The sequence below is a fragment of the Carya illinoinensis genome, chromosome 7, assembly GCF_018687715.1.
Source record: "Carya illinoinensis cultivar Pawnee chromosome 7, C.illinoinensisPawnee_v1, whole genome shotgun sequence".
NCBI lineage: Eukaryota > Viridiplantae > Streptophyta > Magnoliopsida > Fagales > Juglandaceae > Carya > Carya illinoinensis.
Genome location: NC_056758.1, coordinates 40,964,503 through 40,987,409, shown reverse-complemented (window position 1 = coordinate 40,987,409; position 22,907 = coordinate 40,964,503). Strand labels below are relative to the sequence as shown.

The following is a 22,907-nucleotide window of genomic DNA, read 5'->3' as shown; positions in this document are numbered from 1 at the left end:
TGATAAATGTACGTTTCTCATATTTTATTATAAGCCATTTATTTCATCTAACCCTTCTAATTAAAAAAAAAAAGAAAAGAAATAGAGACAGAGAAAACCTTGATGCTAAGATTTAAGTAATTATTCTGAAAATCTTTGTTAAAGAGTTTTAAGAGGTGATTTTATCCTTCTAGAAATTTACATAGAACACGGTAATGAGGTAAAAAAAGAAAGGCTGAGGGACGACTTGGGTGGGTGGTTGGTGAGGAGCACGTTGTAAAGTAGAATTGCAACCTCACGCGTGCGGGGCCCACAAAATATGACCCCACACCAAAGATATCTTTAAATTAATATATATATATATATTCATGTGTATAAGTCTGCTGGCGTTTACCTCACGCTAAGCTACACTTATCAACAGACACCTGTCATTATCTCACAGGCATTCAACCATCCTATTGGTTGTCGCTTTCCTTCTTTAAGGAATAAAAATAAATTATACTGGCGGAAGTGGCGGAATATGTTACCTCTTTTACCAACCCACAACCCTTTTGTCACCGCTGTTGACGTATTGAAATTCTATATACACTCTATTATTATTTTATTACGTAAAATATAATATATTTATTATTATTAAATACTTATAATTTTTTTATTTTATTCTTTTTAAATTAATTGAATCATTTTACTTATCATCTATATATTATATATTTAATAAAAAATAAAAAAATTATATATAATTTGTAATGTATAAGATGATAAGTATAATTTTTCTTGTTAAAAACACAGACAAAACACTCTTTCATCTTCCAACCTTTTCTTTTGTGTTAGCCATTGATGTTGGCACCTTCTCTTTTAAGCCAAAATCTGGACTTTCGCCGGTGCCAACAGATTTACAACAAAAGTAAAAGAAAAACATTTTCAATTCTTAATTAAACGTGTATTTCGGGCTATCTTTGGATGCCGAACGTCCAAGAATTGAAACTCCCACCTAAGTTGGTCTGCCATTTTCTTTAGTGTTAACCAATTGTTTTGCATATGGAGCGTACTATACATGATGGGTCTTTTTTCTTTTCCTTTCTATAGTGCCCAATTTCGGAATTTGATGAAAGTAATGGCCGAGACAAACTAGCATTGACTTGTAATCTTAGGAAGGAAGAAAAAGACAATCATCGACCCATTCAAATCTTCTAAGATGGTTTGAAATATGTACCCGTTTGCTACGGTCATGAAATTATAGGTATAATTAGGCATACATATGAAAGTTGGGTGTTTCCAAACTTTTCCTCGAGCGGGAAGTTAAGACCGCGGCTGACCCTTTTTTTTTTTTTTTTTTTTTTTTTTTTTTTATATATTATTCTCAAAGCAAGCATATATAAATTACAAAATTACAAGATATAAGATTTAACGGGATAAGAGTACTCAACAATCATTCTAAAACGAACATAAAGAAGAAGGAAAAAACATGTCGTGCTTATTCAAAAATTCTGCATTTAAAAAAAAAATACACAAGGTCTAGTTTCAGAAAAAAGAAGACGGTTATTTATCTATGAGATACTTCGTACGTACGTATATATGCGCGTATCAGCTCTTACATGAAGTCTATCTACGTGCTGATTGATGAGGGGGCGTTGCAGTCCAACATGCTCACAAAATGCACGCGCTGTGAAGTTGGACACTGGAGTCTCTGGATCTATATTCCCTCAAGAGAGAGAGAGTGTGTGTGTTGGACTGCGAAACAAACGAAAGGAGTTGAAAGAAAAGCAGCGGCAGCAAAAGCAACAGGCAAACGCTAAACAGCAAAAGATAGCAAATCAAACAATGATGTGAAAACAAAAAAATGGTCACTGCTTATAATTATGTCTGTGTCTGGTATTTGGGGTTTCTCTTCTAAGCCTTCTCGATCCCAAACATTCTCCTAAACATCAAATATACCCATCCCGATCTTTTTCCTCAATAAAAACAAGAGCCACTGTACTGTTGCAAAGTCTCTCGCCTTCAGTGCTATAGATAACTTCCATGGCTCCGCGAACCTCCTCCTGAGATCTCTTAGCTTCTTCCCTTTTCTTTTTCGCTTATTCTCATAAGCGAATAGGCGAAACCGCGCGCAGACGGTAAGCCTATTCTTATTAGTGCAATGGAATCTTAAAGAACTGTTTTTTCTTCTTCTTCTTCCCCCGAGTAGTTTTGTGTTTTGATATAATTCCTCCTTAAATGTTGGTGAAAACGAAGTGGGCGGGGATGATGGGTGTGAGTTCGGCCTGCAAGGATGGTAATAAGGACGGACTGGATAACGGCAAGTATGTGCGGTACACGCCTGAGCAAGTTGAGGCGCTCGAGAGGCTCTACCACGACTGCCCTAAACCCAGCTCCATGCGCCGCCAACAGCTTATCAGGGAGTGCCCTATTCTCTCCAATATCGAGCCCAAGCAGATCAAAGTTTGGTTCCAAAACCGAAGGTATCGTATTTTTCAGAATTACAACGGTTGTTGGCTTTGATGTTTGAATATTGGATAATATCACACAGCTTTTATCTTTAATTAGCAACGGACATGGGAGAGAAAGTAAGGACACGAAAGGTGTGAATGCGCTACTTCATCAAGTTCTTTCGCATCTCATATTTCCATGAGATGCAAAATTCACCCTGGATCCGGAAAATGGTTTCCTCGTATAACGCATAGTCTTTTTTTTTTTTTTCATGTGTTCTAGACCCCCAGGCTGAAGGAAACCGAGTTTTCAAATTTACGTGCTTTTTTGCATCTTCTTTATGTTTGTTAAGAAATTATCATAAATTCGTATCAAGTCTTTGGAGGTCTCAATTTATAGGGTCTCCCAAGCCGAGAAATTAATGACTTTTTTCCCAGCTACATGAAGTAATCAAGTTCATTGAGGGAATATTTTGCTCGCCAGCATCTGTGTAACGTTATATGTTTCTCTACTGGCACAGATGTAGAGAAAAGCAGCGAAAAGAGGCGTCTCGCCTCCAAGCTGTGAACAGAAAGCTGACTGCCATGAATAAGCTCCTGATGGAGGAGAACGATCGGCTGCAGAAGCAGGTGTCACAGCTAGTCTACGAGAACAGTTATTTCCGTCAACACACACAAAATGTACGGAATTCTAAACCAACCAGTTATGATCATTTTCTGTCTATTGGATTCCTTAGCTACTCAAAAATGAAAGAAAAGAGAAATATAATTTTAATATTTCAAGCTTTCGTTTAGGCTTATAGGGTAATGAAATTCATCACTTTAACAACCCAGTTGAATCTTTTGGTTCCATATGCATTGTTATTGTAAAACTAAACCCTTGTTGGTCTAATTTTATGTTTAATAAACCATGAGTTTTGAGTATGTATCCGTGTCTTGCAGACGACCCTTGCCACCACGGATACGAGTTGCGAGTCGGTGGTGACTAGCGGTCAACATCATTTGACTCCTCAGCATCCACCAAGGGATGCTAGTCCTGCAGGGTTAGTGGGAATTCTGCTTCTTGTTGCCTGACTTTCTGTTCTTTGTGCTCTACATTTGTCGTGTTTTATGGAGTTGTGAGATTTCTTGTATGTTTTCTAGACTTATGTCCATTGCAGAGGAGACTTTAACAGAGTTTCTTTCAAAGGCCACCGGAACTGCTGTGGAGTGGGTCCAAATGCCTGGGATGAAGGTGACTGGACCTCTCTCTTTGCTATGATCTTTACTCAGTGCGGTTGAACCTTATTTCAATTATTCTCTGTCATTTTCAAGATAAATTAGTAGAATATAAAAACCTCGCTGGCCCTCTAAGCAATATCTTCCATATCCTAATCTTTTATTCACTAAATTTTGCCTTTTCCAACTTTTCCCCTTTTTTTAAATAATAAAGTAGAATTGTTGTCTTATTCAGCAAAGCGATCAAATGTTACCTGCTTTATTTCTTCTACACTGTTGTCTATAGTTTGAAAAAGATATTGACATTCACAGAACAAGTTCAACAAATCTACATTATCTTCCCCCCACCCCCACCAACTTTCCTTGACTTTCAACTTTTGTAATAAAGATTGAGTAGAATTTGAATAATCATCCCAGCCTTCTTTTGAAGCATCATCCAAACATGATAATTTCTTCCCTGGCAGACCAGTAGCTCCTCGATCTATCTCGATATATCATCTTCTAGCTTCCTCTTTTGTTCCTTCTTGAAGACAATGAAACTTTAATTTACATTTTTATCATGATCGATGTGCCAATTCAGACCATTGTTGAAACTTTTCCAATTTTCAGTTCTCGAATTCCTGGCCCTTACGTAATTTTCTAAATTAATCTCTGCAGCCTGGTCCGGATTCCATTGGAATCGTTGCAATTTCTCATGGTTGCCCTGGAGTGGCAGCACGTGCATGTGGCCTTGTTGGTCTTGAACCTACAAGAGTATGTTCCTGGTTGTTAAAACGTTATTCCGGTTGGAGATTTATGGAAAATTTAACTGACTACATTTTAAACAGGTCGCAGAAATCCTCAAAGATCGGCGTTCATGGTTCCGAGGTTGCCGAGCCGTGGATGTCTTAAATGTGCTGTCCACTGGAAATGGTGGAACCGTTGAGCTGCTTTACATGCAGGTATGGCCATCATATCTGGTATACGGGTAAATTATAGACTTGTTGAACAACCTTTTAATTAAGATTTCACTGCCTTCATTTAGCTATATGCACCTACAACTTTGGCACCAGCTCGTGACTTTTGGTTGCTGCGCTATACATCTGTTTTGGAGGATGGTAGTCTTGTGGTATGCTACTCATGCTTATTCTCTTATGAGTACCAATATAGGTTATTTTCTTGTTTTCCCCACACCTTACTATCCTAAACTTGCTGCCATTAATATGAATGTGTGGCGTCTTAGGTCTGTGAAAGATCACTTAACAACACTCAGAATGGTCCGAGCATGCCATCGGTGCAACAATTCGTGAGAGCAGAAATGCTGCCAAGTGGGTATCTGATCAGACCTTGCGAAGGGGGTGGATCAATAATACATATAGTAGATCATATGGATTTAGAGGTGCGTAGAATTTCTTGCTTTTTATGCTGATGCAAACTCATTCCTTTGCATGATAGTATTGCTTCATAGTTTGACTTGATGTTCCCTTGAACTAGCCTTGGAGTGTACCTGAAGTGTTGCGCCCGCTTTATGAGTCATCAACACTACTTGCTCAGAAGACGACGACGGCAGTAAGAACTCTTGTCATATTATAATTTTGAATTTACATTCTTTTCTGATTGAATGAATTGGACCAACAAAATGTTAAGCTTTGGCTGAGTGATGTCTTGCCATGCCAAAGAATGGTGCTTACCATATAACATTTTGGGGAGGGTTGATAGGAGGTATCAATGACTGCAGCCATCTCGTGCTCCGTTATAACTTTGTCATTTTCACTCAGGCGTTGCGTCATTTGAGGCAGATATCTCAAGAAGTTTCTCAGCAGCCAAATGTCACTGGTTGGGGAAGAAGACCTGCAGCTCTACGTGCGCTTAGTCAGAGATTGAGCAAGTAATACTTTTCAGTTTTTATTCAAATTCCTCGTTTGAATAATTGATCAACTTAGATATTCGAGAATCTAACGAGCTCTAATGTACAGGGGGTTTAACGAAGCAGTTAATGGGTTTACAGATGAGGGATGGTCTATGCTGGAAAGTGATGGCATCGATGATGTTACCATTCTGGTGAACTCATCTCCGGCCAAGATGATGGGTGGAAGTCTTTCTTATGTCAATGGATTTCCATCTGTCAGCAATGCAGTTCTATGTGCAAAAGCATCCATGTTAGTACAAGTAAGGATTACATTGGACCCGGAGAACTAGGAATTTGCTCAAAATTTACAAAATTAAAGATGGATTTTTCTTATTTGGTTTTATGACCGTAAAAAAACACATCGGGTAAAAACATACACTACTTTCTGTTAATAGGTATATTTTCTGAGAGAATACGGTTTCATGAGTGCCCAGATCCTTCAAAATTTGTAACTTTGCCAAGCAAATTAGGTCAAGCAAATTAGCATGATTTTGGGTATTAGCGAAATGATGAAGGATAATCTTTTGAATCTTATTTCTTTTTGTGAATCATGTCTCTCTGGGCCTACGTGTGAGGGTGCAAGTATATATGAATTCAGGCTCTGAGAAATACGGACAGTATGCCCAGGTTAAGTTAAACACTAGAAACATTACTATAGCCTATAGGTAGGGTCGTAAAGCAGTGCAGTTTGCTGAAAAATGGTTTATGCAACCAATTAATAAACAAGGTTACAAATGTAGTTTAAAACCCCCAAAAAATCCATGACCTTAAAAAATTAGCTAGGTATCTCATCTGCAATGCAGTGACAGATGTGGAAATTTCAACGTCAGTTCGGTGACGGTAAAAATCGCCGGAATTAGTTTTTTCCTAACGATTTTGAACTGAATCGTAGTTCATGAATCATAACTGCGGTGATATTTTGGATTATTTGCTACAAAGAAAATTGCCGGTAAAGATAACCTTTTAAATTTTTGACTTTCTTTGTAGTAGATTAGAAGTGGAGGAATAATACCGGCTAACATTCGGTAAGGTGTAAATTGTTGAGAAAAGCTAGGGGCGGCAATTTATAGCACTTTCTCGCAAAAATTTTCGCCAGGAAAATCACTTCTGTTGTAGTGAAATGACAAGCCTAGGATGTAAAACATCAGTTTGTAATCTTCCTAGTTTTAAGTCTTGACTCAAACTTTCTTCCTATTCTCGTAGAATGTGCCACCTGCGGTACTTCTTAGATTTCTACGAGAACACAGGTCGGAATGGGCAGATAGCAGCATTGATGCTTATTCAGCTGCTGCCGTTAAGGCTGGTCCATGTAGTTTACCTGGAGTTCGAGCCGGAAGTTTTGGGGGTCAGGTCATTCTTCCGCTTGCTTACACAATTGAGCATGAAGAGGCAAGTGATTCTGCTCTGTGCTAAACTACATTCAGAAATATTATCAGCTTTCGTCTCTCACGCCATTATTTTGGATCGTCTTGATTTGCTGTCATCTGATTGCTTGCCAATTTAATAAACTTTTGAGTTTCTGAAAACAGTTTATGGAGGTCATTAAGCTTGAAAGTATGGGCCACTATCGAGAGGACATGATTATGGCTGGTGACATCTTCCTCTTGCAAGTAAGTATTAGTTTTCTTTCGTTCATTTCATTCTCAAAGAAATTTCCTTACTTTATTACTTACAAGGTTAGGATTATTGGAATTTAAAGGTTTCTGCTTTCTTCTTACTTCTAGAACAACAAAACTTGATTTTCTGATGAGATTCTTAACTCAGCTTTTTTGGATTAGCAAGTTATTAATTTTTACGTTGTAGTTAGCTTACTGAATACTCTTTAACTACATTAACTTCCATGTGAAATTTTTTGTGATCGCATTTTTCTGCAGCTTTGCAGCGGAGTGGATGAGAGTGCAGTCGGCACATGTGCCGAACTAATATTTGCTCCCATTGACGCATCTTTTTCTGATGATGCACCTATTATACCCTCTGGTTTCCGCATTATTCCTATTGAGTCTGGAATTGTAAGTGTTTATCTTAGATGATATAACCTCGTCGTTTTTCATGGCTTTATTTTTTCCATTATGCTGGAGTTATGTATATTATACTAATTATTTCGTTTAAATATATAATTCAGGATGCCTCCAGTCCAAACCGCACACTTGACCTTGCCTCTGCTCTTGAAGTTGGACCCACTGGAAACAGAACATCTAGTGAAAACTCTGGTAAATCTGGTAGCATCAAATCTGTGATGACAATAGCATTCCAGTTTGCATTTGAAATCCACCTTCAAGAAAACGTAGCTGCCATGGCTCGACAGTACGTCCGGAGTATAATAGCTTCAGTGCAGAGGGTGGCATTAGCGCTCTCTCCTTCTTGTTTGGGTTCTCATGCTGGATTTTTGTCACCACCTGGCACTCCTGAAGCTCAGACACTTGCTCGATGGATCTGTCACAGCTATAGGTGTGTTGATTAAGTCTTGTATCATGCATTCATAGTCTTTTGTATGATATTCTGGACCAAGTCAAGTTATACCATATAATTTTTTAACATGTTGACTTAGCTGTAATAACAATAAGAGAGATGAAATGTGATATATGTTACGTGTTTCTTTTTCTTTGGAAGAAAAGGTTAAATATTTATTATATATTCCTGTGTATCTCAACGTTGATCTTTACAGGTTGTATCTAGGGGTTGAATTGCTTAAAAGTGAAGGAAGTGAACCCATTCTCAAAACTCTTTGGCATCACTCTGATGCGGTCATGTGTTGCTCTTTGAAGGTATTTTTTTTTTATTTGAATCCCAAAAAAATATTCTACCCATACTCAAGGTTTGCATTATACTCTTCAGAATACTTATTGTGTGCACTGGAAAGTTGATGTATTTTATATTTTATACAGGCACTGCCAGTATTTACATTTGCGAATCAGGCTGGTCTTGACATGCTTGAGACAACCTTGGTTGCACTTCAAGATATTACACTGGAAAGGATTTTTGATGACAATGGAAAGAAAACTCTGTGCTCTGAGTTCCCACAGATAATACAGCAGGTAAAGTGTTTTAAAATATCTCAAAACATCTATATATATTTGTCTCACTAACAAGGAAAAAAAAGATCCACAGGAATTGAAAATTAAAAAATAATGAAATTCCATTGGGTGCTGGGGAGACAGGAACACCAAGAACAGAGTAAAGTATATCCTTGTACTTTTGTTTCATGATCTTAAACCAACCACTAGGGGAGAAAGCAAATTTCTCTGATTTTATGGTAGGGAGTGATGAGCATAAAAACCTGACTGGAAATTTATATTGCGTGATCACATGCACATATGAGACTTGACCAATATCAATTCAGATACTAGGGGGAATAGGAGACTGATCAATATAAGAGGGTTACAAGGAAATCATTTTAGATATGCATGAAAATCCTGAAGGAAACCATAGGATTGACTTTCTTGCATCACTATAGAACTCAAGATGGACCTAAGGAAAAAAGTATTCATCTCGATGTTAAGTGAGAGTAGAAAAACAATTTCCTTGAAATCTGGATGGAGTTATCCTTCATAAAGCAGAGAGACAAACGTTAATCACTTCCATGTGAAATATTGTACCGAGCAGCCATACTTTTTGTCTGAGAATAGAAAAATAATCCATCTACTTTCTCTTTTTTTTTTTTTTTTGGTCCATGGGAGCAGGGTTTTATCTGTCTTCAAGGTGGCATTTGCTTATCTAGCATGGGGAGGCCAATCTCCTATGAAAGAGCAGTAGCGTGGAAGGTATTGAATGAAGAAGAGAATGCTCACTGTATCTGCTTCATGTTCATCAACTGGTCTTTCGTCTAAAACTTTGGAAACATAGGATGCTGAAAATTTATTAAATATATTTTCTATCCTATTGGGTATGGAGAAACCCTAAAATGCCTTTGTACTATTATGAACATATTGCACCGAAATGCATATGTGGTCCCATTTTTGGTAACTAGTTATCATATATTTTTCCATATTTGTGAATTTGAATGTTATGCCAGGAGAAGCATGACTTGGTTGGCATTCCATTACTTCCTTCCAGTGATTTAATCAATTGGAACTCACAATTTCCTACTTAATACGAGGCTGATCATTTGAGTTACTTGACAAGTTGTTTTTCAAATTGAGTACTCTTATTACTCTTGATATCCCAAGTATAACTAACACCTGTTTAACATGGACTTAATTAAACTTTACAACAGGTGTTCAAGACCTCGTATCACTATGAGCATAATAGTCCTGTTTGTTTACACTTGGATAGGTGCTCACGGCCCCTGATGGTTTTAAATACTGTATAATATGTGTTAATTATTTTCTAAAGATGCGAGCCGTCTTCATGTGCTAGGCACACTACTCATATATGTACAAACTTTTAATCAATTTTGTGTAATCAAACGAGGCCTTACCTTCTAAATTGATTAATCAGGCTTATATGGTTCATACATATCTTCTAGTTTCACTTTCAACCCCATGCATTTGGTGTCGAGACAACCAATTAACGGCATGCATACCAGACAACTAAAGCAAAAGGCCAAACAAAGTTGTCTCAAAGTGGATCGAAGTGCTTTTGGTCTCAAAGTGGACGTGCTTTGGTCTCGACTCTCGAGATCGAGACGTGCCAACTTGTCGGAGAGATTGAGATAGCACAAATTAGTGAGAATTTCAGTAGTTTTTGGATTAAAGGGAGACTGCATGCAAAATTATAGATACGTACGGTACATATCAATATTATAGGATCAGGTGCCCCATTTCAATACAAAGTGGTATGGCTCAATTTCCATATATTTTGTTGGATTTGGCTTTAAGGAATGCCAAAATCACATTTGAGTCCATATTTTGAAAGGACTAATGAATGATATAAATCGAGTTTCAAAATTACTATAATGGGTTTAAATTTCTCCATTCACATAACGTCAAATTTCATTCTCATCTTTCTAATTACATTCTAATTAAAATATATTATAATATATCTCATGGTTCAATATTCTTTTATTTTTCATTGACGTGGAGTGTTCGAGAATAAAATCTTAATTAATTTCGAGAATAAACAGACCGTCCACAAAGAGAGTAGATGGTACGTAAACTTATATTAATTACCAAAGCTATTTGGTATTCTAATTAAGAGGTGGAATTATAACCACCAACGGTCACAAAATGTTAGCCCTATAAAAATAGCTTTGGTAATATTCCATTAGGTCACTAAGATATTGATCACCGACATCTTTTTTTAGAGCATGATTAAGGGTCATTAAGGTCATTAATTAATTACGACAATACTTGATGTGATTGATTAATAGGTTTCATCAAATCTCTAGGTATCTCATCATGATGAAGACTACTCGTATGAAAACACTAGCGATCATAGTCATATTTAATTAGGAGATTTCAACGACTATCATAATTAGGTCGTCTGTCCTTTCAATTCCCATCTTTTGCTTAATAATTGAAGTTTTCCAAAGAAGAAGAATGTGATTACAAAACATTGAACCCACCAACCTTCCCCTTATATAATTACGTATGCTCTCTCTCGCAATACCCGTCGGTACTCCAATTCTTTTATTCTTTAATTAATCAACAACGACATTTATATATAATTGAAAAGAGTAATGCTATCACTACAAGAAAAAAAGATTTTTATGATTAATTTATTACAACTAAAAGAATATTTATAATCAATTTTAATTGAAAATAATCATTTTGTTAGAATTAATTAGGTGTAAATAAGCAATTTTCTTGCATTGTATACCATATTCTCATTTTATTTTTTTATTTACATTTATTATTATTAGATGATAAAAAAATATATAATAAATAATTATTTAATAGTGATAAATGTGTGACATCATATTTATTGTGTGACATCATGAAGTGCACAAATACAATGAAATTTAAAAAAAAAAAAAAAGTAAATATCATACTTACATTTTTAAAAAAATTATACGATAGTTACGTATTTTATATTTAACATATACTTGATTTAAATATATATAATATTTAAATTTATTGAGGAAATAAGCAGTAGTAGTACTTTAACCTTATCTTTTACATGCACCCACCATGCACGTTGATTGATGTCCAATATATTGAAATTGATCCCTGGCTTGGTAGCTTCAATAATCAGTATAAATAAAAAATGAATTACCTGTGTCTTTTCCCAACGTGGAGGAGCAGCTAGCACGCTATGATGAAAATGGAGGACAGGTAGGGTCCTCAATTCTCTGTAAATTTGTACATTAGCGGCAATCATAGCAAGGGAGATCGATGGCTTTTGCTAGCTAGCTTTTTCCCAAAGGCATTTTTCCAAGCAGTACTTGTCAATTTTAATATAATCAGGTACTTACCGATCAATTCCCATAGATTTGACTTTTAAAAAAAATACTGATCTCTTCCGATCCCTTACTCGACCAGTTATACCGTAATGTGGGCGACACGCCTATCCTAATAAATCCATTCCTAATTCCTACAATCCTACCCATTATTTATATGTATGATGAATCAGCCACGTGACCAAAAAGTCACGATCGACATTTTCTCAATGCCACTAATATTGTATATACTTTCTTAGTTGTCTATGAACTTGAATTTCCAGCTTCACATGACATGAGTCCAATTACATATGATCATGCTTTATAAGTTGAGAGCGATCTTTCATTTCGAGCAACTCGATGATCGGTCTTCCACCAATTGGACCTTTTCACTAGACTCTATTACCCACGCACATTCCCATTTTTTTAAAAGTGACAGCTAGCTGGGCCTGATCTGTTTCCTATCTACTCCACGTTACTACCGATCCATCTTTCGAGTACTTCAATCGCAACCCACTTCGTATCCGAATCTAGTGTCATTTCCATTGACATGCATGGAACATACCCATGTCAACATTAATTGCTTTCCATCCTGTCCAAATGTCAAGTCTGATTAATTATTTATAATTTATACGTATATGTCAATTTTAACATAAACTTTATGATCTTAACCCAATGCGAAGTGGATATATATAATGCAGCAGGCCGTAATAAATCCGCTTAATGTACGATTGTTTTTATCCCAATCCCTCCTCCCGTTGGATCAGTGGTTTAGTGTACGTGGATACAGCCCCTCTTGATCAAAACAATTAAGTCCATTTTTCTCTTATTTCTCCCCGATTTTCAGTTTTTCCGTTCTCGATTTCTCTGACATGGCATTAATTAGAAACATTCTTACCCCCGGGCCCCTTTTTTTATTTTAAACTAAAGAAAAATCGTCGGTTCTGTAGTACGTGTGCATGAATATCAGTCCTGCTCGAGTAGTCACGATGCGGCCTCCATGTCTATAAGAAAAATTAATTTTTATAATTAATTTATTATAATGAAAAAATTATTTATAATAAAAAAAATAATTTTTTTATTGCAATAAATTAATCACAAAATTTATTTTTCTTGTAATGCATCCAGCTAGAGTACTACATTTACTAACCAGAATTTTTTTAAAAAGTAATGCTGTAGTTTTGGAGTGATAAAATATTTATGTAATTATTTAAAAAAAATAAATTTATTAAAATTTAATTTTTTTCATATAAATTATATGTTTATTATTTATTTTTAAAAAAATTATGCAGCATTTACGTACTATTGCAAATATATTTATTTTTGATAGCAACCAGAATTTTCTTGAATGTTCATTAATATGCATGCATTCTGATATAATAATTAAATGCTAATTATTTGCAATATTCGCGCAGCAAGATTAGCGCGCTCTTTTCTCCACTCCAAACTCGGTATATCAATGCAAGTAGGTATGTACCTAGATAATTATTGTGTTGAAATATATGCTCATACATTAAAAATAGGCAGATGCCAGAATGAGTAGAGTGGAGCGACATGATATGAGGGGTATTTTTATAATTTTTTAATACGGCCATACATTTAAGATTAGTATAAATACATATTATATAATCGTAATTAATGGATAATAAATTTTGTACTGCTCGTTTCTTGTAGATGTAGGTACATTGTCAAACTTTATCAAATCTCTGTATTGATTTTTATTTTTTTTTCTTTTGATTATTCTGTATAATTCATCTGCCGCAGGTATTACAACCTATTGCAATATATATATATATATATAGTGGGATGCATGAACTTTAGAGTTATAATGATTACATTAAAACTCAAAACAAAATTGACCTCTCTTAATGAAAGAAACAGATCATAAGAAAAACTTTTGTAATATGGTCTACAAAGTAAAAAGCAAATTGGGTAACCAAAAATTAAAAAGGCCAACAATTGAAGATCGAACGTCAACTTCTTTTACCCAGTGAATAAAAGAAAATACTTGATATATAAGGCCGGAGAGAGGGGGGAAAGAGTGGGTGAGAACCGTGATCAGATTGTAGCTTTCCTGTGTGAAAAGAATGGAGTCGAAGAACCTTTTGCATGGTCTCCAAGAACTATGATTAAAATCTTGAAGCTTTTGAGACGAAAGTATTTCAAATATCATGTCCGTGACAGCAAAACCAAGCTATCTAGTTTGTTCCTTATAATGTCAGCTAATTTATACTACATGCTTAGACTGGTCTTTAGTGATGGAATCTTCTAACCATGTAAGCCCTCTACAAGTTCAGACTGAACAAAAGAGAAAAGGGATCTTGTCCGTCACTACTACCATCATTGCATAGATGTATAAAAGAAAAAAAACAAGGGGCGAAAATCCTAATCACCATGATTACAGTATAGAAAGAAAAAAAGGCGAGTCACAAGAAAGGTTGTGGCCAAACTTGGAAGGAAAGAGACTCATCCAAACACTCCTCTTTTTAACAAAAGTACTGGAGCACATTTAATGCTTAATCAAATTCTATATATATATATATATTGAACAAATTAAAGAATCAACTCGTGATCCAGCCTAACACTCTTTAAAACAACATCATCAATATTTTTATTAATTTTTAAGCTCGATCGGCTCCATCACTTGATGTTCGCATGCTTTGTTGCCTATGACTTCACCCCACATTTTTTTTGAACTGATTAGGAGATTATCGATATAATATTCTGCCATTTTATAACAAATCAAGTTTTTTTTTTTAGCTTATTTTCTCCCGATATCTTTCTAAGTCAGTGAAGCAGGTTTTAAGTTTTCCAAGGACGTCGTAGTTCAACATGCATTTAAATTTATATATTGGTGCGCATGGAATGGTATGCATGAGATGAAATATCTAAAACTCAACTCAATCCCTTTGACGACAGAAAGCATAAAAAGCATTCATCACTGCGTATATATACACAACTTCTTGGCCAAAAGAAAGGAAAGAATCCATTTTAAGGACTGCCCGACAATGCGACAAACAGTAGCATCAGCCCCTTGGTAGTACAGTACTGGTCCCCTGCAAAATTCAGTGTACGTACGTTGCTGCTTGACGCAACTCACTGATCAGGACCATTCAGCTGCCATTGCCCGTTTCTAATATATGATTATTAGAAATGGGGAAAAGTGATAGTGATGGTGTAAGTACACGCGTGCTAGGTTCGGATAGACAAATAAGTAAATAAGAACGGGCTATGAGTAATAATTAATGACGTTATTTTTGTCAATCAGTTTTCTTTTTGCTGAAAAAGAGCAGTATATGTTGTACCCAAAAGAAATATTGCAGACCCTGTTAATTGCCAGCGTACAGGCATCGTTCCGGATATGAGCTGTTCATGTAATAGCTAGATTTCTGACATACTATAATGTTGTCTCTAGCTTTATTTGGTGATTATAAAAAGTCGAACTCGGGCTATTCAGCGGCCAGCGCGCGATTTTAATCTGGGATTCGTCAACATATATATTATTGATCTTAAACTAATTAAGAAATCATGACTTCCGCACAGCCTTCGATTCCATCGAAGTTCATATGCAATCTAGCTCGTTTCAGAAACTTGACATACGCTTCATAATTATATCGTTAATCCCCTTCTTGTTTTGATAATTATCGAAAATTTAGTGCTTGAACTAGTACTTGAATGCACCGCAAAAGTACTCTATATTTTACAATTTGTATTACCCTTCTGACGTTCAAAATCCTTTTAGCGGGATGTTAAGTTGCCAGAACATTAAAGTCTATTTGAATAGTAAAATTGTTTTATCTAAAAGTTTTGGCAATTGACTAACTAAATGCCAAGACAAATTTATAATTTAACCATATTTGTCAAAAAGCTCCCGCATCGGACTAGCTAAACTTGAGTTTATGTTACAGTACATTAATTTCTCTGACCATTGTTGGCAGCTACTATAAAAGGATTAAAATATTATTTTATTATTTTTTGTCTAACAACCGCTCTCTCTATCCCTCTATTTTTTCTTTCTTCCTCTCAAAACTCCATGACGGATCAGAACCTAGATCCTCAAAAGCTAGAAACATCACAGATCGAGCCCAGAAAGAAGTTGGTGGCCATGAAAATCGAAGAAAATCATAAATTAAACAAAAAAACAAATCGGAGAAAATAAAGGAAAAATAATAAGGAATTTTTTTGATGAAAAAAATACCAGCACTGCAAGAGGTAAGAGGGTCTTTCTAGAGGTCCTTGAACTCCTTTAAGATCCGCTTGAAAGCCATGAATGAAGCTCAAAGATAGCCTCCAATCTAAAAGTTAGAGTTTAAGAGAGAGAAAGGGATACCATCTGCAAGTTTGGACCATTGGTTCGGACGACTGACTATGGTTTGACGTGAGATAAACTTCCATCTGCAAGTGCCTATTAAAATATATAATATAATAATATTATTATTTGCATTTTAAATGACGGATTTTTCTAGTTAAAAATTGATATATTAGTTAAAAGATAAAATTCTAGTTAAATTTTAGAATTGGTAATAGCTAGTTCATTACCAATACTCTAATCTCATTATTATAATTTATCTAAATTTTCATACAAAATATAATTAATAATTTAATATTTTTAAATTATAAAATAATATTAATATTAAAAAATAATATTTTAATAAAATTTTATTCAATTTTTAATTTTTATCTAAAATCATTTCATCTTACTGTCTAAATCTAGCTAGTTTATTCATAGAGTTACATTTTTTTCCTATTTACTAATTACTACTGCATAGTGACTTCATTTTCTTTTTCTTATTCACCTAACAATGATATAGAACGGCCACCGACGTTATTGACTTAAGGATGTCTAGTACTGATTAAGTTCTTTGACTTAATTATATATGTTATAATTTTGTTTTTGTTTTTTCAATGGACAAAAGATCACAAATCATGATGATGTTGAGTTTTGAAGAACTGCATGGGTGCATGAATGCCATGAATTGATGTTCATAGTGAGAGAGAGAGAGAGAGATGTCAGAGAAAAAGCTGTAGCTCATATAATGGCATTTAGTTTATCTACATGTTTCGACTCACTAGTATGTAAAACATACCATTAATTGACAAAAGCAGATTTGAGTAATCATCATTAATTAACACCTTAAAATATTATATAAAAATTAAAAGAAAATAGAAAAAGAAAGAGGTAAAGAAAAATCTTAGGGGGCAAATTCTTTTAATAATTAGTTGAGGAAAACTTTAGGACGTCTGAAACGCAAGAAGTACTTGAACTGATCAGCACAGACTGGAGGGTTTTCAAGACGTCGCCTGCGCATGGTCTAGCAGTGGGGTCAGTGGCGGTGCAGTGGAGGGCTAGGTTCATGGTTTCAACGATCTCGTTCTGATTATGATCCGTTGTTGCATCTCCTCTAATCATCCTATCAATCCACACATCAAGATGACAGTCTGAGTAGCAATAACGAGCCCACTCCACGATATTCTCGTGCATGCCAAATTCCGCGTCGGCGGGGCTTTTTCCTGTCAGCAATTCGATCAAGAAGAGACCAAATCCATAGATATCACTCTGCTCTGAGATGTCTTTGCTTTGTCTGGCTTCTGCAACCAATTCCAAAACTCCATCTGGTTATAAATGGATTTTAGATCTACAATTTTTATACGTGCATGGGTTAATAAAATACCGACGTACGCCAATTTTTGCCAATCGGAGCATGCGGCCACATGATCATGATCTACTAGACTTTGAATCTAAATGCAAGCTGATATATATACACACATATATCAACTTAATATACCGACGTGCGACACTAGCTTAATTACTCCATGATTGGCAACTTTTAGGCACATCAAATTTCCTTTTGTTTTGATAGACCCAGAATGTAATTTACCCATCAGTACCATACAAAAACTAGGGCCTGCAGGCCGGCCATTAATATTCTTTAAAAACCTTTCATCTATACGAACATTAAACTTTCCCAAGTGATATGTACGTCATTAATTTCCGTTAAATGAACCGTGTTTGTCGATGGATGCATGTATCGACAAAACAACGCATGATAGTCTTCATCTTCGATTCTTAAAGGCAATTAGCATATTCACCACAATTTTATAATGTAATAAAATGCTTTAAGAATTTTAAGGACTAACTTTTATCAGACATTAATTTAGGTGAAACAGAGATTTAAAAATAAAAATAAAAAAGTGAAACCAAAGAGGGATATTGATGTCATCATCAGTGGTAAATTAATCCTAATATATCCAATTGTTATCATAAAGGGTAAATTAGTCATTTACGTACCTGGGGCAATGCAGGCTGAAGGTATGATCTGCAAGCACTTGTTGTCCGTACAAGCCAACCGGCCAGATAGGTCCAAACTAAGGCGAGCCTCATCTTTTCCGTCAACCAGAACTTTCTCTGGAGATATGATACCCACCAGAACACTCGGCGAACAGTAGCCATGTAAGAAGTGCAGTGCTTTCGCAATGCCAATGGCAATTTTACGTCGCCTCTCCCAACTCAAGTTTCCAAGAATTTCACTCAAATTTTTCCCTTCCGCATTCCCGTAAACTAAAAATCCTCTTTCGGTCGACCGGCATACTCCGATCAACCTAATAATATTTGGATGCCGAAGCCTACCAAATTCGGGAATGACAGACCAGAAACTCGGCGGGATTGAATTTGGATCATTCATTTCCTTCACGACGAACTGCATGTTGCTCATTGAAGACTTCCCCCCGTACGATCTCTCTTTTCCGTCTCTCATGATTACATTTTCCTGTTTCGCCGATGATAATATATCGTCGACTGTTATGGATTTTGAAGCCCTGGAATCAAAGAATTGCATTTCCCACAATATTCCATCTTCGTTTTCCACTCTTTTCAGCTCCAATTCCTCTCGTCGCTGAATGAAAAGGATGACAAGAGCAGCAAGAGCAAACATTGCTAACGCAACCAAAAAGCAAGTCATAACATACCACCACATGCGACTTTTTAGGCTTTTGCATGGCGGCAAACCGCTAGAAGCATCGCCGCCGCAAAGATCGTTACCTGCAACGGCGCTGGCGTTTATGGCAAGAAATGCTCCAGTGGACGGTAATCTTCCATTGAAGTGATTATGGGAGATATTCACTTCTCCGAGGGATTCTATTCTTCCTAAATTTGGTGGAATTTCTCCCGACAACTGGTTTGCAGATAAATCAAGCTGACCGAGAGCCGGCAGTTCAGCGAGACTGATTGGTATGTTTCCACTGAGGTGGTTGTGGCTGAGGTCTAAACTCACAAGCTTCTTGCATGATGACAATTCTTCTGGAATATTACCAGAGAGCTTGTTTTCGCTTAGCTGTAACAGCATTAGATCTGATAATCTGCCAAAGCTCTTGGGGATATTCCCTGAAAACTGATTTTCCGATAAGTCCAAGTTCTGAAGCTTGCCACTGCCAAATGAGCCCGGCAACTCCCCGAAAATTTTGTTTTTCGCCAAACTCAGCATTTCCAGTGATGGCATATCCCACTTTTGCACATCGATTCTGCCAGAAAGATTGTTGCCTGAGATATCCAAGAAGTATACTAGCGGCAGTTTTGTGAACTCGGACGATAAATCCCCAGAGAGACGATTGTTTTGGATACGTACTCGCCGTAAGCTTATGCAAGAACTCAAACTCTGGGGGATTTCGCCTTGGAGAGAATTAGAGAAGAGGATGAGCTTAAAAAGTCGACCCGAGTTGCACAAGCTTTTTGGTATTTTTCCGACTAGAAAATTGCTGGAAAGGTCGACTATAGTGAGATTGTTTCGCCTTCCAAGGTCTTCAGGGATCTTGCCAGATAACTTATTCGACCATAATTGGAGGACTTGAAGCCGAGGCAGAGAAGCTAAAGCAGCAGGAATCTTTCCGGTCAAGTTATTGGAGAAAAGATGAAGAATCTCCAAGTTTTGCAACTCACTTATGAGTTCCGGGATCTCACCCGAAAGAGAGTTATCGCTAAGATCAAGCGAGACAAGCTTTTTGAGATTGAAAAGTGATCTTGGAATAGGACCCGTGAGCTTGTTCTTGTAGAGGAAGAGATACTGAAGACTGGTGAGGTTCCCGAGGGATGATGGAATTAGTCCACTCAGATTGTTGTAGACAAGATCAAGATGATTTAGAGAAGTCAGGTCTCCGATCTCTTTTGGAATTTCATCCGAAAGATTGTTGTAGCCTAGGTAAATCCATTTCAAGTTCTTCATTCGGCCTATTTCACCAGGGATTTGACCAACTAGCTTGTTAGAAGCCAAAGTAAAGACTTGCAAAACTGTGAGATTTGATATGGAGTTTGGGATTTTACCCACCAAAATATTTCCACCCAGATCAAGAAATTTTAGGCTCCAAAGTAATCCGATGTTGTCTGGAATTTTACCCGAGAGCATGTTGTTGGAGAGATCTAATGTTTCGAGGCGGGAAATGGAAATACTGGGCAATGGACCTGATATGTTGTTGTTACTAAGATTGAGAGAAAGAAGTGAAGGGCAAGAAAATAAATTATGAGGAATTTCGCCCAAGAGCTGATTGTCGGAGAGGTCAATAAACTCGACATACTGCAACTGGAAAATTGAGCCAGAAATTTTTCCAGAGATGTTCTTCCCGGAGAGCTCAATTCTTTTAACGTGGGGAGGGTTGTCACAGGTTATGCCGGGCCAATTGCAAGAGCTGGTAGAGGAGCTCCAGTTGGAAAGAAAGCCTAAGGGGTCTTTGATCGAATCTCTGAACGGCAAGAGAGACTCTAATTCCTCACCATACAACGCGGGGAGATTTATGAGGAATAAGAGCATGAACATGGACAATGTCCATGAACATGTTTCAGCACCTTTTTTGGCCATGTCTAGCTTGGTTTATGTAACATCTACGTAACAGATGAAATCAGATCAGGAGGAGATGAAAGTTCTTACTAAAATGATAGATAAGAGCATTTTCTACCCACCAAAGAAGATGTTGGTCATCATTTCTCGGATCCCAAGCTGTCCAGATGAAAACAATAAGCCAAATATTAACACGATTTTCTACATGGAATTCCTAGCTTTAACTGAAGTGTATAGTGTGTAGTAAAGCATTTCTCTTTAATTAGGGAACTTACCATATTTGCATGAGATTATTATGAAACCAAGCACTGATCGGTCTAGAACCTGTACTAAGCAAAAAAGAACAGAATCAGACGAAATGCATCTCCATAATTAACACTGTTCGAGAAAAGATAACCAGGAGAATATGCATGCATGAATGATCTAAACTCTTTTTAGACACAATATAATTACAATATAATTATGCAAGGTGGAGAAAGAAGTTTAGGATAACATCTTGTAACGTACCTGAATCGCATATTAATGGGAATATAGCAGAAACTGAAGATTTGTAGTTAAAAAACGTGGATTTAAAGAGAAGAAAGGAGGACAGGTTTTGAACTATTGAAGAGGCTGGGTGAGAGACATTAACGAGATATACTACAACTTAAATAGGAGGGGATTTAAAGCCTAAAGGTATATAAATCTAAGGCCACGATTCGAGGGAATAATTGCGAAACTGCACCTTGACTTCCTTTAGAATGATGTTTGAACACGAACGGTTGAAAGGGAAACAGGGACATATGTTGGAAAAAGTCTCTGATTTTGTCGGATTATTTTACCAAAATTCTCTTTTGACTGACTGACTTGGGATAGGGACAAGGGTAATGATCTGTAACCGTTGAAAAGTTTGAAAAGTTTTATGGGCATTTGGTTGTCATGTATGCCGTTCATGTTGTACTTGTTTACACTTGCTTTCGAATAAAGTTTTCAATCTCGATCTGTTCAATCAAATTAAGAACATAAATATTGGTATGGCGCATGTTAATGATAATTATGAATAAGATTTTAATGTTTGGAAAGAGATAGCACAGCCCCGGCCATTTGCTTACATTTTAAGAGGTAATTAATCAAATGCCAGCTAGTCTACTAATTATCTGTAATTTCTTTTTCATCTTAAAGTTTATTATTTCGGATCACACTTGACTTATTCAGAAACTTGTATTCAAATTGTTGATATATAAAACTATTTAAAATGTATTACATGATCAATAAATATGACTGAGACGGACAAAATCTAGAATGAAGAATAATATTGCTCATAATAATATTAATTAGACTTATATTAAGGGGAATTAACAAGATCATTTTGTCTTCTCCTTTGCAACTAATGATTCTTCAGATGGCCAGTATAACTCGGATTTAGCCCTCTAGCTAGTTTCTCTTGGGCAATCAATAGAACATCATTTTTTTTTTCCTCTGCTTCTATTTTCAGGCTCAGTTGAAATTTCATTAATCATTAAAGAATCTTTCCACGAATGGACTGTCATTGGTTGTTTACAGTACTTTATCAGACAAAATTATGATATAGAAATTCAGATTAATTCGAATTTGAACCTTAGACTGTAATTTTAAAGAAGTGAAGACGACAACTAGCAAGTCAGATAGGGAAAAAGTCGAACTTCCTTGGATTAAAGCAATATTCTTGAAACCCTTTCGTTTGGACTCTTTATTTATCGTCTTGGATTCTCTCTCGCTGTAGGGAGAGAGGAAAAAAACTTTTAGTCAGAAAAAGAGTACAAGCACATAGAAGGAGTTACAAGCTTAGGCAAAGAGAAGTGAGAAGATCAGTGGGGTTGTAAAGCAGCAGAGAGAGAGAGAGAGGGAGAGAGAGAGCAAAGCAGAGGAATGAAAAGAAAAAGTTGGTGGTCTTTACGTTACATACACTAATGCTCGTGCGCACCCTTCTTTCTCCTCCATTCTGCTTTTGGAACCCAAAGTCTCTTTCTCGAAGGAATATACAGTGTGTGGTCTTTGTCACACCCGGCATGCCCGTCTCCTCCATTTTCTAGGGTTTTACACCCTCCCATGCACAGTATTTTCCCACTTTCTCTCTTTTGGCCATTTTAAACATTATATTGAAACAACAAAGGGTAAATATAATTACTACAAGCAGAAAAGGTGGATGAAAAAAAGAAGTAAAAAGAAATTAATTATTAAAGAAACCATTTGGAACGAACATTAATATTGTTTTGATAGAATATATATGTGTATAT

At 36.2% G+C, this 22,907-nt stretch overlaps 2 protein-coding genes across 4 annotated transcripts; one reads left to right on the top strand and one right to left on the bottom strand.

Moving 5' to 3' along the window:
* The first annotated feature begins 1,664 nt into the window (after positions 1-1,664).
* On the top strand, positions 1,665-9,553 carry LOC122316941 (homeobox-leucine zipper protein ATHB-15-like). Its single transcript, XM_043133809.1, has 19 exons — positions 1,665-2,093; positions 2,212-2,438; positions 2,927-3,086; positions 3,348-3,448; positions 3,549-3,639; positions 4,281-4,376; positions 4,451-4,564; positions 4,648-4,731; positions 4,846-5,001; positions 5,097-5,171; positions 5,381-5,490; positions 5,579-5,771; positions 6,715-6,900; positions 7,041-7,121; positions 7,386-7,520; positions 7,634-7,959; positions 8,177-8,276; positions 8,397-8,546; positions 9,192-9,553. The coding sequence occupies exons 2-19, from the start codon at positions 2,221-2,223 to the stop codon at positions 9,336-9,338; spliced, it is 2,523 nt and encodes an 840-aa protein (XP_042989743.1). The 5' UTR covers positions 1,665-2,093; positions 2,212-2,220; the 3' UTR covers positions 9,339-9,553.
* Positions 9,554-16,837: 7,284 nt separating this feature from the next.
* LOC122316644 (leucine-rich repeat receptor-like serine/threonine-protein kinase SKM1) lies at positions 16,838-21,308 on the bottom strand. Of its 3 annotated transcripts, none has more exons than XM_043133328.1 (5): positions 21,160-21,308; positions 20,928-20,976; positions 20,775-20,811; positions 18,117-20,696; positions 16,838-17,440 (listed from the first exon to the last, which is right to left on the bottom strand). In XM_043133328.1, exons 4-5 carry the CDS (start codon positions 20,671-20,673, stop codon positions 17,037-17,039), a joined length of 2,961 nt encoding a protein of 986 aa, XP_042989262.1. In that variant the 5' UTR covers positions 20,674-20,696; positions 20,775-20,811; positions 20,928-20,976; positions 21,160-21,308; the 3' UTR covers positions 16,838-17,036. The 3 variants fall into 3 exon arrangements, with proteins under 3 accessions (XP_042989262.1, XP_042989263.1, XP_042989264.1); XM_043133329.1 differs by having other exon boundaries at positions 20,928-20,981; positions 21,160-21,285; XM_043133330.1 differs by having other exon boundaries at positions 16,838-17,416; positions 18,117-20,811; positions 21,160-21,307.
* Between the last annotated feature and the right edge of the window lie 1,599 nt (positions 21,309-22,907).